The 17900-nt window shown below is 33.4% G+C and overlaps 1 protein-coding gene across 2 annotated transcripts in view; it reads left to right on the forward strand.

Moving 5' to 3' along the window:
- Window positions 1–17900, forward strand: part of ATF7IP (activating transcription factor 7 interacting protein) — a 122434-nt gene that overhangs the window by 91085 nt on the left and 13449 nt on the right. For both annotated transcript variants that reach the window (XM_008579094.1, XM_008579096.1), the window contains exons 10-12: window positions 3033–3097; window positions 12537–12615; window positions 14829–14984. In XM_008579094.1, the coding sequence (XP_008577316.1) occupies window positions 3033–3097; window positions 12537–12615; window positions 14829–14984 (300 nt within the window). The remainder of the gene's footprint in view (window positions 1–3032; window positions 3098–12536; window positions 12616–14828; window positions 14985–17900) is intronic.

The raw sequence follows: 17900 nt of genomic DNA on the forward strand, positions 1-17900 counted from the left end.
GCTGTATTTTATTGTGGTTCAATATATCCTTTTGGATTTTAAATCAATATATTCAGTTTGTAGTGAAGTAAAGGTTCTTCTAGGGGCTTCTTGGAAATTTAGGGCTCAAATTATAGCTAATTTTATACATTCATGAAATATCAAGTGCCTGTATTCTAAGATTTTGCAGATATGTAGGAAAGTACAAAATAGTCCCTATTCTCACCAAGCTTACATTCAAATAGGGAACCTGGCGATTAAATAAGTAATTAATTATAAATGTGATGAATACTAAGATATGCAGGTTCCTGTGAGAAGATAGGAGAGGACATGGGAAATCTGGAATGGTTTGAGATAATGAACAGAAGGATGGAGGAAATAGGGTTAGGTTAAAGGGGTTTTGCAGGGGGGAGTGTGATGTCCATAAACACTGGCTGCTGTGTGAGAAGAGTTTAGAAGGGATAAGAATGCAGTTAGGGAGACCAGTTAGGAGGTTCTTACAGTGAATTAGATGAGAGATGGTGGTATGAAAAAGATTTAAAAGTTATTCAACAGATAGAATTGGCAGTACTTGGTAATTTATTGATAAGAGATTAGGTGAGAGAAATGGAGAATTCAAAGATGACTAAGATTTCTAAGATTTTATTAAATGCTGATGCCATTTACTAAGCTAGATATTAAAGGAAGAACATATGTGAGGAAGAGTTATATATAATTTGTTTACCAAGTTTTCTTTCAGATTTTGGTAAACATCTCTTATTCCAAGAAAACTAGAGTGTAAGCAAAACAATCATTCCTTCCACCATAATTTCCTTTGAGTTTCTTCAAGAACAGAGTTAAATAAATGAACATTTTGTCTTCCATTTATGTTCATACAAAAGTTATCCACAAAGTGGGTTTCTTATTGACAAAAAACTCCCAATATATCCAAACTTACCAAGGGATGCTTCCAATTTATACTCATGTAAAACGCTTTTATGACAGTGGTAAAAATGCAGTGTTTATTACAAGTGACAATATCTTTTAAGGATAACAAGATTAGAGAAGTATCTCATGTGATAGATTTTGAGCTACAATTCCCAGTTTCACACCCTGACCAATTTTGTTGATTGATAGATTGATTTATAACGTTTTATTTTCAGAAGTCTTTTAAGGTAAGTATTATAGTATAAGAAAACAAAAAGATGCAGTGAAATTGTGAATTGTTACATTAAAAATCAAGAAAAACAATAAAGGGGCAGTGGTTATTAATCGAAAATCTAGAATAAAGAATATTATCATAGTTATGTAAATAATTAACTTGTAGCCCTGAGACAATTCGGTCAAAAAGAGAATCATTCTGGGTAACAAACTCAGTTATTTTTTTAAGTGTGGTGTGTGTGTGTGTGTGTGTGTGTGTGTGTGTGTGTGTGTAACATTTTATTAAGCAGTCTAAATCTTTCCTGAATCTTGAGGAATTCTTTTGTATGAGAGTTTTATAGCAGAAAATAAAATGAAGATCCCTCATCTACTTTTAATGTAAAGTTATCTCTCATTTATATTTGAAAATGAAAGTGAATTTCAAATTCATATGAATGTATTTTTAACATTGTATATAAAAAGTTGGTAGTAAATCACTGATGCTTTACCAATGTCAACAGTGTGTTTTAATACTCCTGCATTTAGGATCAGTAACCTAGAATTAGTTTTATGTTAAATAGTCTTCAGGAACTTCAGCCTGAAACAGATGCTCATTCCTAATAAATGAAAAAATTTAGAATGAAATTTAGAAAAAATTTAGACATGTTTTAAAAAATAAACAATATGTTTACATATTCTTTTTACAAAAGGAATTAAAATAATTCAGACAGGGTAAGGAAAAATTATAAGATATTCCTTTTTCCCTACTCTAGAATACATCTTTTAACAGTTGGGTATTTATCCTAACTGAGTTTTTAAATGTCCAGATTTATGTATGTACATATGGAAATACATAGCTTTATATCCTATTTTTTAAAAAAAGATAAATGGTTTACTCTATATGTGTTCTGAAGGTTTGTAAATGAAAGGAATGCAATATATATATATTTTAATTTTAAAAATTTATTTATTAGCATTATTTTTTTACATTCTAAGATGTTGTGGAGCATTTGCCAGGGAGAGAGGAGGACGGACAGAAATAGGGTGGAAGAAAGAGGAAGGAGGGGGGACATGGTCAAGGCCTGTGGCATCCCCCTCATTACTGCAGGGGAGACCAGGGGGCTTCCCGCAGCTGCTTGGTCATCGCTGGGCTGGTTGTGGGTGTAGGAGGGGTGTGGTCAAGGCCCTTGGCCCCCCACTGCCCTGGCTGGGGAACCAGAGCTGGAATGCCATATTTCGACCAAGAAGGTTTCATCACTATAAAGAAAGAATAGGATGATTCAACATTAGAAAACTCTTAATAATGTTATTAGCTACATTACCAAAGAGGAAGTGTTAAATAATTGCCTCAATATATGGCAAAAGACATTTGATAAAATTTAATACCTTCTTTTCCCCACATTGGGACAGAAACGCACTTGGTTTATTTTCTATCCTGTTCTGAAAGTAACTTTCATATATATATGAGGGTACTAAAAAAGTACATGGAAAAATGAAATTAAAAGATAATATATGAGTGTGTATGTATATATACTTAATTTATTAGGGACATTTTTGATATACCATTCAGTTTTTCTTCCAAAGGGACACAGCGTAGAAGAATTATATTTTGTTTCATCGTTTGCTCATGTTAAAACACTTAAGTTATATACATCTTAAATTATTTCCCTAAGATATTTCTTAGGATAGAATTAAAATTCCTGGGTCAATGGATATGTAAAATTTTTTCATCTGTATTATGAATTTACCCTTCTGAAAGGTACTGTAGTTGTGATCTATGAGAGTCAATTTACATATGTGACGAGCCATTTACATATGTCTACAGAAAAATAGTTGGAGAAAATTACTTGAATTATGGTATATAAAACAACCTAACCTTTTATATTTTGTAGATGTTTTTAAAAATCTTTTTTTTTTTTTTTTTTTACTTCCAGAAAATCAGACAAACAAAGCAATAGATGCTTCTGTTAATAAGAAAGCAGCTGATAGCACATCACAGGTAAGATTTTTCCTTCTACTTCAAAGAAAGATTGTAATTTCAGTCCACAGGAAAATGGATTTCCATCAGTATTCTTTGGTGCAATGAATATTATTCTAGGCCTGTTTTTTCCAACTGTTCAAAAATTTTCTCACAGCTTCTCTGTAATATTTGACAAGAATTCGATTTTTTTCCTTAGCAGTTCTCTTAGAAATAATATTAGTTTATTGTATGAACTGGTTGGATTATACAATTGACAGCCTAGTCATCTGCCTTCATATACTATAAAGATTCAGTCTGTATGAAAACATATGTAATTTCTTCCAGGCCCATCTTTTTGAGAGGGTCCAACTGGCTTACCTTCATGTCGTACCCCTCTCTCTCCATGTTAGTTTCCTCAAAGGTGATCAGAAATATATTTTGGGGAAGAAAGTGTTTTTCTGATAGCTTATTAGCATTTCACCAGTTGGTACTTTTTCATATTAAACTCAATAATGGAGTAACTACTTTTTTGTATTAACAGTGTTCATCCTAGTTCTTCTATATTGCTTTAGGTGTAATAGATTTATAGCAAAGTCATTAGGTTGCTGATAGTTTTATTTTCTTCCCTTCCTCTTAATCATTTCAAGAAACTTATATATTTTTCCTATAAAAAACAAAATTCTTGACGAAGTCAGGCACGAATAAATGACAAATTTTAAAACTTGGGTATAGCTATCTTTAATTATGACTATTTTCGCTTAAAATGATGGATTTTTTGACCCAAGCTAGATCTACACCATGGTTTATAGATTAAATAAAAGCTATTAAATATATTTTATTTCTTACTAACTTTAGCGATCTGTGTGTGATATTAAAGATCAAAGTTGTGATTGTTTCTGAGGATGTCTTGTGAATTTTAACTGTGTTTTATTGGCAGTCCAGCTGTACTTTATAAAGTAAACCTAAAACTAAACAAAGATCTTATAAACACCTTTATGGCCCTCAGTGAGGTGTTTTGTTTTGTTTTGGTTTGGTTTGGTTTTTGGACAAGCCTACCTTTTCAGAACAGGAAAACGTTCATTATAATGGCTATATTTCTTCATTTTATAAGTGGTGGTTCTTCTAGAGCTGTATACTGTGTAATATAATAGCCACTGGTCATATATAGCTATTCAAATTTAAATTAATTAAAATTAAGTTAAATTTAAATTAAATCAGAAATTCAGTTCCTTAAGCACAATAACCTCATTTCAAGGCTCAATAGTAACATATGACTATTGACTGCTATATTGGACAACACGGAAGTAGAGTTTTATCATTGCACAAAGTTCTATTTGACTGCAATGTCTAGATTTCTTGCTGAAATATAGTGCATGTAATAACATAAACATTTAAGTGAAATTAAAATAAATATAAAAGCTTGCTATACTTTTAAAATTCAGGAAAAATAAAATAGTACAAAACCTACTTACATTCACTGCTTATTGAATTCTAGAAAATTCAAAACATCACATTTTATTCCAAACTTCACAGTGTTCGGAATCTAAAATATTTTTTTTTTTCCTTTTTGTCTTTTTTACTGACTGGTAACGGGATCGCAACCCTCAGTGTTGCGCCCGTACCGGGGACCGGCAACGGGATCGCAACCCTTGGTGTTGCGCCTGCACCGCGCTCAGCCAGTGAGCGGGAACCGGTCTCCACATGGGATCTGAACCCTCGGCGGGAGCGCCGCCGCGCTCCCAAGTGGGGCACTCTCCAGTGCGCCACTGGGCCGGCCCAGGAATCTAAAATATTTTAATTTACCTTTTATAGCAGACATATGTAAAGAAACAACTTGTATCAGTCAGTCTGAAAGACTCATGAAAAAGGAATTGACTTCATCAGACAGCAAAGAGACAGTACAAGAAAATATTAAGTTCTTGATAGATACTTTATTTGGCTTAGAGAAAGAGGAATTTAATACCAGAGAATGGAAAACACATACAAGTAGTTTGGCTGAGCAGCTAACCTCCTAAAGCACTGCCTTGTCAAAAATAGCAAAGTTTTCAGCTTTGAATGAGTGCCAGTTATGGATATGAATAGTAAATATAATAGGAGGGTTTTATTATATAATCAGAAACCATTGTGGAAATATATATGTGCTTTTAAAGTCGAGCTTGCCAGCTTGAATTTTTCGGTACAAATATAATTTTTGTTATTATGATGAATATCTTCACTAATGTAACACTATTGGTTTTTGAAGATATATTAAATTCTTATTAGCTTTTTACTCTATATGCCACTTACTAGCAGATAGAAGCTAGTGTGAAACAGCCTGTGATTTTATGAACCGTCACTTTTTCAGTATACTTAGCTAACCTTTTTTTATGCACTTCTTAATACCTTAAGACTATCATAGATTAGAAAGAATCTGGGTGGCTAGTATGGAAATGATTGTTGTTCAGTGATAGCTAATTAGCAAATAGTTAAATATGTAAAATATTCTCTTTTGTAGTCCTAGAAATGCCCCCGAAATAAGTTTTTATTGTCGTATTTCATATAATGAGTTGTTGTTATATATTTTATTCATATATATCATTTTATAGAATAAATTATTTATTTTATTATAACAATTAATTCAAATTATCAGTATATGTTGTAAGATAGTGTAGAATTCTTTATGTTATTGTCTGTAGTTATATTGCTGTTTCGAGGGACTCAACATTAGATCACCCTCAAGTTTGCTGATTTGCTAGGAGTACTCATAACCAGTAGCAGCTTATATTTATGGTTATGGCTTATCATAGCAAAAAGGTATAGAGCAAAACCAACAGGAAAAAGATATACATTTAGTAGAATTCAGAGAGGTCAGGCACAGGTTTGCAAGTCTTCCTCCATCTGGGATCTCACAGGATTTGCTTTTTCTCTCGCTTATTAACTGCAGGGATATATACCCAGAGTCTCTGTCCAGAGAAGCTTGATTAAGTCTCAGGGTCTGAGGTTTTTTTTGAGAGCTGGTGACAGCCACATTTTCCTATGTAACCAGTCATGGCATTGGAAACTCAGGACCCCAACAGTGAAATACAGGTGTATGTCATCAGTTTTGATATTTGTGCAAAGCAATCCTGACAAGCCAGCATGGCACAGGTCACTATTCAAGGAGTGATTAGAAAATTATCAATCACAGGGCCGGCCCATGGCTCACTCGGTAGAGTGCGGTGCTGATAACACCAAGGCCACGGGTTCGGATCCTATATAGGGATGGCCGGTTTGCTCACTAGCTGAGCGTGGTGTTGACAACACCAAGCCAAGGGTTGAGATCCCCTTACCGGTCATCTTTTAAAAAAAAGAAAATTATCAATCACTTACATGACTTTCTGTTGACCCCATTCCTGACAGCTGACCAAACTTCACTTATGGTTCTAAGATCCCTTGGAGAGATGTGCAAGATGTGCAGCCAGGTCTTTTGTGTTAACTCTTTCTTCACAGTTGCCAAAGTGCCCTACTCTAGTCTTTCAAATATGTTCTTGTTATTTGTTTATTACAAAAGAACTACAAAGCCAGTACCTTTGCTCTCTTGAAATTTTCTCGGTGCTTAATGAGACTGGTCATTTTGGGGAATGATTAGCTAACTTTTTAATAGAATAAATTTCTAGTATTAAAAACTAGTTGATACAACCAGTTTTTTTTTTTTTTTTTTTTTTTTGATGATTTCAAACTAAAGGCTTTAGTAATATGTGTAAACACAGATATAAACATGTGATTAGATAGATTTTCTCAGATATGTTTTTTCAGGAAAAAAAATGTAAAGATACATGTATATGTGTCTGTGTTTGTCAGTCTCCACCTAGTGGCATAGAAATAATAAGCTCTATAGTCAGACAACCTGGCTCCTGTCACTTAATAGTGGGTGACCTTTGGCAAATTAATTAATACCTTAGATTTTTCACCTATAAAATGGAGCTAATGCTGGTACCTCATAGGATTACTGTGAAGATTAAATGTGTTAAATGTGAATGTAAAGTATTTATACCACAGTGTGTGATAGGAATAGTGCTGGCTATCATGAGTATTTTACAAATGCTGTTAATAATTATGTAATAATTACCAAGTTTTTTTCTCAAAAGAAAACCCTAGCCAGGCAGCTACCTGTAATATGTGATGGTAGATGAATTGTGTCAGGTTATGATCAATAAAAATCATAATTCAGTGCCTTAGATCATTGATGTTAGATCTTTCTTATTGTATATAAGCATTTAATTACATAAATTTTCCTCTAAGCATGGCTTTAGCTACTTTCCACATATTTTTGCATTTTTATATCATTCAGTTTTTTGTCTTTTTTCATGGAATCTTGGGTGTTTTAGTTAGTTTGTTGTTTAATTCCATACTATTTGGGGATTTTGTAATATCCTTTATTATTGGTTTCTCATTAATGCTATTGGGTTTACAAAATATCCTCTGTATTACTTCATTACTTTTAATGACCTGTGTTATAAAACCCCACATATGGTATATCTTAGTGAATTTATCATTACACTTGAAAAGAGTATTATTCTGCTGTTGGATATAGTGTTCTATAAATGTCAGTTAAATTAGTGTGGTTGATAGTGTCCTTTGGATTTTTTTGTATTTTTTACTGGTTGGTTTTTGGTCTAGTGATTTTATTTATTAATGAGAATAGTATGTTCGCCTCCAACATGATTGTGAATTTGTTTCTCCGTTTAATTTCGTTAATTTTGGTTTATATGTTTTGATGCTGTACTACAAGTCATATATTTTTTCATAAATCTTTTTATACCTTCCTGATATATTGATGCTTTTATCATTATAAAGTTTTCTTCTTTGTCTCTTGTCTGATATTAACATAGTCACAGCAGCATTTTTATGCTGTTTGCATGTTGTCTCTTTTTTCAGCTTTTTACTGTCAGTTTGTGTCTTTGTATTTAAAGTAAATCTCTGGGAGAAAAGAATATAGTTATTTCTTGTATTTTCCTGTGTGACAATCTCTACATTTTGATAGGAGTTTTAGTTAATTTAAATTAATGTAATTAAGTGGTTGTACTTAGGTCTGTTGGTTTGCTTTTGTAGAATTTGTTTTATCTGTTTTTTTCTTTTTCCTTTTTTGTCTTTTTTTACTGACCGGTAACGGGATCGCAACCCTCGGTGTTGCGCCCGCACCGCGCTTTTCCTTTTTTGTCTTTTTTTACTGACCGGTAACGGGATCGCAACCCTCGGTGTTGCGCCCGCACCGCGCTCAACCAGTGAGCGGGAACCGGTCTCCACATGGGATCCGAACCCTCGGCAGGAGCGCTGCCGCGCTCTCAAGCGGCGCACTCTCCAGTGCGCCACCGGGCTGGCCCTTTTTTTTTTTCTTATGTTTGTTTCTGTGTGCCTTCATTTTTGCTTTATTTTGTGTCATTTTTTAAAAAGTTATTCTATCTTAATTCCTCTACTGGCTTTCTAGCTATAAGTGTTTTCTTGGGGGTGGGGGTTACTTTGAGATTTACAATATATGTGTGAATCTTAAAGTTCTATCAGTATACTTAAAATTAATATTGAATTACCTAGATAAATTATAGGAACCTTGCAATTTTATGTTTACATTTACCCCTTTAATGCTCTTGCCTTCCTTGTATATTATATTCTTGTTTTCATGTATATTGTGGTCTTTTTTCCACATATATTACATTCTGTATTGCATCAACATGTTACAAATATGTAAATACATTGTTTTAAGTTTTTGCCTTACACAATAATAAGAAATTTATAACAGAAAAAGAGGTATAGTCTTTAATATTTATTCTTATATTTACCTTTTCTGGTCTTCTTATAAAACCTGAGTTGGTATTTCCTTTCAAGCCAAAGGATTTCGTTAAGCTTTTCTTAAAGTGTAGATAGATGTTCTAGTGATGAGTTTTCTTGTTTTTTGTATATCTAAAACTGTGCTTTTGTGTTTTTTGGCTTGTCTTCTCAAGGAGAACTTTATTAGATATAAAATTAGTTTAAAGATTATCAGCACTTCGAATATATTATTCCAGTGTCTTTTGGCTTCCATAGTTTCTGATAGATAGTCAACGATTACTCTTTGCTCCTCTGTAACATGTAATTTTCTTTCTGGTTGCTTTCAATATTTTCTCTTCACTGTTGATTTTCAGTAGTTCAATTATGATGTGTATAGGGGTGGATTTCTTAGTGTTTGTCCTGCTTAAGATTAATTGAACCTCTTATATTTTTAAATTATGTTTTTCACCAAATTTGGGAAGTTTCTGGTCATTACTTCTTCAATTTTTTTAACCCTTTTCTCTCATTTAGGGTTTTGCTTAACTGTTTCTTATTATCACACAGGTCTCAGGTTCTTTTCCTATTTCCTTCTGTTTTTCTGTTTGTTCTTTGTACTGGGAAATTTCTATTAATGTAGTATCAGTTTCACTGAGTTTTTTGCTCCCTTTTTTTGCTCCCTTGAAACATTCAAACCATAGCACCCCTGCAATCTGTTTTTGAGACTACCTACCAAATTTTTATTTTAGTAGTCATTCTTTTCAGTCCTATTATTTCTAACTTTGTCTTTCAATTTCTATTTCTCTTTTAGATTTCCTGTTTGTACATTCATTAATATCATATTTTCCTTAAATTCTTTAGACTTATTTTTAGTAGCTACTCTGAAGTCTTTATCTGCCAAAATGCAACATCTGGTTCTGTTTGGAGTCAGTTTCTATTGACTTATTTTTTGTCTTAATTTGGATTCCACTTTATTGGTCTTTGCATGTTTGTCTGGTAATATTTGATTAATTTCAAAATTTAGTAAATATTGAAAACTGGACCTTATAGATAGTATGTTGTAGTGAGTAAATTTTCTTACATTCTTTGAGGATTGTTGGGAAATTTAGTTTTGGATTTGTGGTGTTTTTGTAAGTAAGTAATTTTCAATGAAATCATTATCATAGAAAGATTAATAAAGATTATGATTTAGAATTATAGCTTTTCTTATGGGAGCTTCTGGGTTGAGAGGAGCATGGCCTTCTTCTCTCCCCACCATGGTTTGTGCTTGTCCACTGATATTAGTGTACTCCATAAAGGGGGAGTCATCTGGCAAAAATATCACTTTATCAGCTGTGTTTAAGGCTCCCATTTGAGTAGATATTGGGCACTTTGCAACTTGTGCAAAAACAGCAGACAGCCCTATGATGTCGGTGAATTAACAGGCCATCAGACCAGTGCTGAGTCTTAGGGTACTGGCAAAATTGTGATTTGAATTCCCACAGTTCGAGGTGGTGGGACTCACCATTCTGGCCAGAGTGCTTTGGGAAATATGTGTTGTGAAGGCCATGTGTTTGCACAAAACAAAACCTGGTGCCACTGCCACCATAGAATAAATACAACCCAAAGGCAATATGCCATCTGCTCTGCCCTGGCTACTTCAGCCTTCCCAGCACTGGTAATGCCTAAAGATCATCATACTGAGGAAGTTCCTAAACTTCCTTTGTTGGCCAAAGATAAAGTTGAAGACTACAAGAAAACTAGGGAGGCTGTTTGTTTCTTAAGAAATGTAAGGCCTGGAATGAAATGATATCAAAAAGGTCTTTACCTTTCAGTGAATGAGAGCTGGCAAGGACAAATTGAGAAACCATCATTGTATCCATGGCAGGGGACCCTGTTTCATTTATAATGAGGACAAAAGGCCTTCAGAAACATCCCTGGAGTTACTCTGCTTCATGTAAGCAAGCTGAACATTTTGAAACTTGCTCCTGGTGGGCATGTGGGTGGTTTCTGCATTTTGACTGAAAGTGCTTTCCGAAAGTTAGATGAGTCGTATGGTAGTTAGCATAAAGCTGCTTTCCTTAAAAGTAACTATAACTTTCCCATGCACAAAATAATGAATACAGACCTTAGCAGAATCTTGAAAGGCCAGAGATCCAAAGAGCTCTCCAAGCACCATGCAAGATTCATCACAGAGTCCTGAAGAGGAATCCACTGAAAACCCCAAGAATCATGCTGAAGCTAAACCCACATGCAAAGACAATGTGCTGGAATACCATTCTTCACCAGGATAGGAATTATAGACTCCTGGTAGATAAGGCAGCAGCAGCACTAGAGGCCAAGTCAGGTGAGAAGGGAGTTGCAGGCAAGAAGCCTGTAGTAGAGAAGAAAGAAGGCTGTTGGTGTTAAGAAGCAGAAGCCTGTGTGAAAAAAGCCTGTAGCTATCAAGAAACCAGCAGCTGAAAAGAAGCCGGCAGAAAAGAAACCTTTCACAGAAGAAAGAAGCCTGCTATGTAAACTATTAAATTTATTTCATAAAAGTCAAATCATTTTGGACAGCTTATTTTGAATAAAGGCCTGATCAAAGAGGCCATGAGAAGGTAAAAAATAAGATTTAGAATTACATTATTATCTTCATACATGACCTGAATTCTCTGAAGACAAGGAAGTATTTTCTTTAGTTTTGCAAAATTTGAGTTTTGCAGATGAAAACCTTAATCATTTGGAGTTGATCTCAATATAATATATCAAAATAACTTATGATTATCATTTATTAAGCAGTTACCATGTGTCATCTGGTGTTAAGCACTTTGTGCAAATAGCCCCTGACTTAAGATGGTTCATTCAATTTACAATATTTTGACTTTAGGATGGGTTTTTAGGGTATTTAAATGCACTTTCTACTTAAGATAGTTTCGACTTAAGGATGGGTTTATTAGGACATAACCCCATCATAAGTTAAGGAACAATCGCATACATTTTTGGATTAATTTTCACAAATAGCCTCAATATCCAAATTTTGCAAATTGAGAAAATTGCCTTTTACCATAAATTCACATACTAATAAGTTGGAATCATAAGCTATACTCAGTCTTTTTGACTTCCAAGTTCTGGCTCTTTAGGTCTATGTTGTTCTGCCTTTTTTGTTGGTATCATGTGGTTTTTAAAGGGGGGTTTTGTTTGTTTTTAGTCCTAATTATATTTCTAATGATTTTGGACAATGGGTTGATTTTGGTCAAATTGTTATATCCATAACATACCATATCATACCATACTATACTGTGCCATTTTTAGGGAAAAAAATATTCTTTTATGTAACCTAATTCTACCTTTAAATATTGCTTTTGATGTTTTGATGGATTAATATTGATAATTCAGAGTAGGATTAGTCAGCAATTTAAGTGTCAGAAAATGAAAGATGTTTGTGTTTAATCCCATCGCTTACAACGTCTGATCACTTTGATAGCTTTATGCAGTGGACATCTTAATTTTTTTTAAAAAAAATTATAGAATGTCTTTTGACAATATTTGAAAATTATATTTTTAGCATGGCAGAAGTTTAACTCATGAGTTTCCTCGGGCATTTTTCTGACAAACTCTGTCTCTTCAGGTAAAGCCCTTCAGGGGTCCAGATTGAACCCGGCTGCTCATTATCTTCATTTCCCCTCACTGTTAACTTCATTTTTCCTTTATGTATGCCAGAATTTCCTTTGCAAAATGAAGGAGTTTTGTTTTTCAGAGTGGAAAAGCCACTGGCGGTGATTCAGGTGGTGTCATAGATCTCACAGTGGATGATGAAGAGGGTGCAGCTTCTCAAGGTACTTACGTAGTAGTTACACTCAGGGAGCCGTTCACACCATTTTTTCCCTTAATACAGTACAGTATTCTAAGAAGACAGGTCTCTACAGCATTATGCTTAGTTTATTGGTATCTCTTTTAGAAAGAGATTTTTAGATTAGAATTAAAAAATAGAAATCAAATCTTGAGTGAATATGAACAAGGTATAGAGGAAAACAGCAATTAGGAGAATATTTAATTTATGGAACTCCTCTGTTTTGTATCTCTTATTTCACCTGATCCTTGTAATAATGCAGTAATATTCATTTTAGGGTTGAGGGAACTTATAAGCCCTAGAGGGGACAAGTCAGAGTTGGAAATCAAATCCAGGTCTTCTGACTGTACATTAACTGTTCTTTTTCTTTGTGTGTGTGTGTTTCATTGTAGATACTTATAAGTGTGAATACATTTTAATTTTGGCCATTTGAATTAATTTTATTTATTTATGGTTATATAAATAAAAATGAAAGTAATTTTAAAAAGCATACACATCCAAAGTTCTCAATATTATTTTGAGTTAAAATATTTAGAAACTATACTGATAGATTTTAAACTATATTCCCAATTAATTCTCTTCTGCAGTGTTAATAGATGTTTCATGAATAAAAATTTCTGTGGTTAAATATGCTTGGGAAATGCTGAATTAAAGTTAAATGCTTTTTTTTTTCTTTAATGCAGGCTTCTCTGAGCCTTTACTATATTAATTTATAATGTAAATCTCCAGGAGTGACTCAGTATACAAGATATTTCTCAAACTTATTTGACTGCACATAGTAACTTTGTTTATGGACATATAACTAAGTAAAACTCTGTGATGATAATTAATGCATGTGGAAAATCTAGTAAGATCAGGTTTTTAAGTTAATCATTTATTACTTTAAAGACATTACATTTTTAAAAACCTAAAGATTTAAAAAGTCACATTTTAGAGAATAAGTTTAGTTGGTCTTAGGAAAACAATTAAATAGCTGTACAGTTAATTATATGACAGTCAAGTCAATTTTGTATAGAACTGAAGTAAAATTGGGAGATTTATGCCATCCTTCATCAGGTTTAAACTCATACCAGTATAATTACTATAATTATACTTTTAAAGAAGTTTCAAATATCTGTATTGTTTTCACTATTGTTTTATAGACAGGTTTGTATATAATGGATCACTAAAGGACAAAAATAAATTCAGGTTGTTTTTGAGAGGTCACAGGTAGGGCTGATTCTGAATTGAGAAGTTAAGTAAGCAAAGTTTGTTTTCAGTTCTCTTACTATTACCCTTTCTAGCATCCATGCCTCATGTGGTCTCTTTCCATTGCCCCACCTTTGGGTGAATTCTCCCATTCTAAAGTACATTGTTCTCCAGCAGCACCAAAACCAGCAGCAGAAGTATCAGTTGCTAAAGCCTTAGGTTTTGTTTATATTTTAGTGAGGAATTCCATAGGGCAGAAATGAGTGGGCATCATTTCGGAAAGAAGGGGTTTTGGCGTACACTCTTATGTTACACCCTATAGTATAGTTTCCTATTTTTAAGGGTTTTGTCTGAGATACAAGCATTCATTTCATATGCTATTGGAAATCTTTTTTTGAGACTAGACGTTGTATGTGTATTTTATTTTAAAGAATGGATAGTGATGATAAGCAACCCTCCATGTTTTCAAACAAAAGAATCTAAACAACATTAGAGTAATTGGAATTCAACATCACAATGAAAAACTCACCAATTTATAGGTATTTGTCTAGGAGAAGTCTTGATATAGGCATGTAGATATATACATATACATTCATGCAAGAAATGAAATTATTGTAGTTGGCACGATATTGTATTGAATCCAAAAATAATATTCTTTTATTGAAAAAAACAAAACATAAAACTGAATTTCTATAAATGTGAATTGGAATCAGTGATCAAACCAACAGTCAATTATTTAAGCTCCTTAATCAGTTTTCAAATCAGCAGAAATACACATAATTAAAATAGAAAGAATTATTCTCTTAGAGGTAAATGTGACACCCACATGGCGTGCAAAAATAAAATTCACCCATAAAGGAAAGACCTGTATTTTCTAAAGTTTTTTGAGGTGTATGCAGCTGGCAGGTACCTTGGTGTTAGAAGGCTGTGCTCTAACCAACTGAGCTATCCAGCCAGCCCCTCTAAATTTTTTTCTATCGTTAATCGTAATGTTTCACCTTTAATTAACAGACCTCAAAAAGCTAAATCACACTCCTGTATCAACTGTGAGTTCTTCTCAGCCTGTATCTCGACCACTGCAACCCATACAACCAGCACCGCCTCTTCAGCCATCTGGGGTGCCAACAAGTGGACCATCTCAGACAACCATACACTTACTACCTACAGGTAAATTTGCTGAATCATTGAGCAGAAGCTTTAGTTTTGACTGCAGAGAACTATGACTATGGAATTGAGTGGAAAGATTAAACAGAAAATTAAGAATAGTTCTCATAGTTATTTTGAAAACAATGTATGTCTTTTTGAATGTAGTATGACTTAGTTTTGCTGTCTGTCTTAAGTAGCAGCATTAGTAGAGACTGGTTATAAAGAAGACTTGTATATATCTTTGTCATCTGCCACAGCAGAACTAACCTATCTTATATTTAAAGCAGTAAAACATTTATTAAGATTTACCTTTCTCTTTCCTCCACTCTGGCATTCTTCCTAATGTATGTTCTAGAAAGCATTAATACCTGTAAACAGCATAAATGAATGTAGTTTCTCAGGAAGAGATGGATATAATTATTTGTTCTGAGTATAACCAAGAAGTTATAATTGACTGATGAAACAAGAATTTTTAAATGAGCCTTAACTTGAATTAGCTTTAGCTGACCTAACACTATCATGAGGAATATACACTAGTATTTTACTTGCTACCTTTCAAGAAGCTGTAAATCAGACATTTTCAAGACATAGCCTATGTCTCCTAAAATGTTTTAGATTCCAGTCAAATAAAGAACAAACAGAACAAAACAAAACCAAAAAAAAAAAAAAGAAGCCAATCAGGACGGTCTGTCTTCTTCTAAAACAGTCCATTGCTTGGAGATTTATCTGCAAATTACTTATATATATAAGCACTCTTCTCGTTAAGGAAAACATTGAGTTCCAGCGAAATTGATACCAGAGTGAATTGTAGGAATAAGGATATGTTCTACAGTGGTTAGCAAACTATTTGTTAATTAATCTTTGAATTATGAAATTATTATAGATGTGTGAGGGGGACGGAAAAAAAGAAAGAAATTATTATAGATGGAATGAAAGCCTGGTTACAGTGCAGATTTGTTGGATTTCAGAATTCTAGATGCTTCTCCAGAATTTCCTATCAGTTTAAACTACATTTTACTGTGTTGGCATTGTCAGGCAAAAGAATGTACTTATATGACTTTATTCTGGTGTAGAAGTTTTATGTTCTATCTAAATAGGCAGTTACTACTAAGTTTAACCTTAGGAGTTGTGTTTTTTTACATTTATTCAAAGTTATAAGGACAGTTATCTAATTTAGGTATTTTAGAAGGAAATGTTATTATGCAAAGCCATGGGCAGCATAGATAATGGAATGGGGCATAAAGAGATGAAGAGATAAGTGTTCTTCCTTGTATACTGTCTTCCCTTTTCTTTCATTCCTTTTTCTTTTTTCAGAAATGGGCAGTGACTGCTTTAATAGGTATGGAGTTTCTTTTAGGGTGATGAAAATGTTCTGGAATTAGATAGTGGTGATGGTTTCACAACTTTGTGAATATACTAAAAACTTCTGAAATGTGCACTTTTGAAGGGTATATTTTATGGTATGTGAATTATATAACTCAATAAACAAATTTTTAAAGCCAAAAAAAGACTTAGGAGTCCTTAGTAAAGAAAACTTTTTATCTTTTTTTATCCAGTATTTTCCTCCAAATTAATTTTATTGTAGAACCCCATTTGTCCCATATGAAAGTAGATTTATTATTGTTTTTTATTGTATAATTACTACATGGTCATTCGTAAAATTTGATTCTAATTTAGAGTTATTAACAAGAAAGTATTCTTAAAAACCATCATTATTGTAGTTTCACACTGTCAGTGAATGTTTAGGACTCTTTTTTCTTTTTTTGAGAAATATCTATTAACATTACTGAAGGTTTTAATACTCTCTGGAACATACATTAGGAGGAATGCCATAGTAGAGGAGAGAGAAGTGTATATTTTATTTTATTATTTTATTTTATTTTTATGTATGTATGTATGTATGTGTTTATTTATTTTTTGGTGTCTGGCCAGCATGGGGATCCGAGTCCTTGACTTTGGTGTTACAACACCACACTGTAACCACCCGAGCTAACTGGCCAGCCCCTGAAGTGTGTATTTCTTTTTTTTTTTTTTTTTTTTCAAGCGGCGCACTGCTACAGTGCGCCACCGGGCCGGCCATGAAGTGTGTATTTCAATGGATGCTTTACTGTTTTAAATAAAAGGTGGATTAGTGTACCTGAACAAAAAGTGAATTTTAATAGCCAGCCAAAAGGAAAGGTTGGTTCACTTAAAAAAAAAAAAAAAGTGAATTACAATAGTCAGCCAGTTTCTTGAATTTTGGGAATACAAAGATATTTATTTATTTATTATTATTATTATTTTTTTTTTTCACCAAAAAAAAAAAAAAAGAACTTTAATACCACCTGAAATCCATTCCCACCTGCCAAATTGATACTGCATTTCTTTTTTTTTTAATTTTTAATTTTATTTTGTCGATATACAATGTGGTTGATTACTGTGGCCCATCACCGAAACCTCCCTCCCTTCTCCCTCTCCCCCCTCCCACCCAACAATGTCCTTTCTGTTCACTTGTCATGTCAACTTCAAGGAGCTGTAAGAAATTGTAATTGTTATGTCTCCCCGCCGGTTATTTTTTTTGTGTGTATGAATTTATTTATTTTTAGCTCCCAACAATAAGTGAGAACATATGGTATTTCTCTTTCTGTGCTTGACTTGTTTCACTTAATATAATTTTCTGTAGGTCCATCCATGTCATTGCAAATGGCAGTATTTCATTCTTTTTTATAGCTGAGTAGTATTCCATATTTTATATTTTATAGCTGTGTAGATATACCACATTTTCTGTATCCACTCATCCAATGATGGACATTTGGGCTGGTTCCAACTCTTGGCTATTGTAAAGAGGGCTGCGAAGAACATTGGGGAACAGGTATACCTTCGACATGATGATTTCCATTCCTCTGGGTATATTCCCAGCAGTGGGATAGCTGGGTCATATGGTAGATCTATCTGCAA

This window comes from Galeopterus variegatus, unplaced genomic scaffold (genome assembly GCF_000696425.1).
Source record: "Galeopterus variegatus unplaced genomic scaffold, G_variegatus-3.0.2 Scaffold1807, whole genome shotgun sequence".
Taxonomy (NCBI): Eukaryota; Metazoa; Chordata; class Mammalia; order Dermoptera; family Cynocephalidae; genus Galeopterus; species Galeopterus variegatus.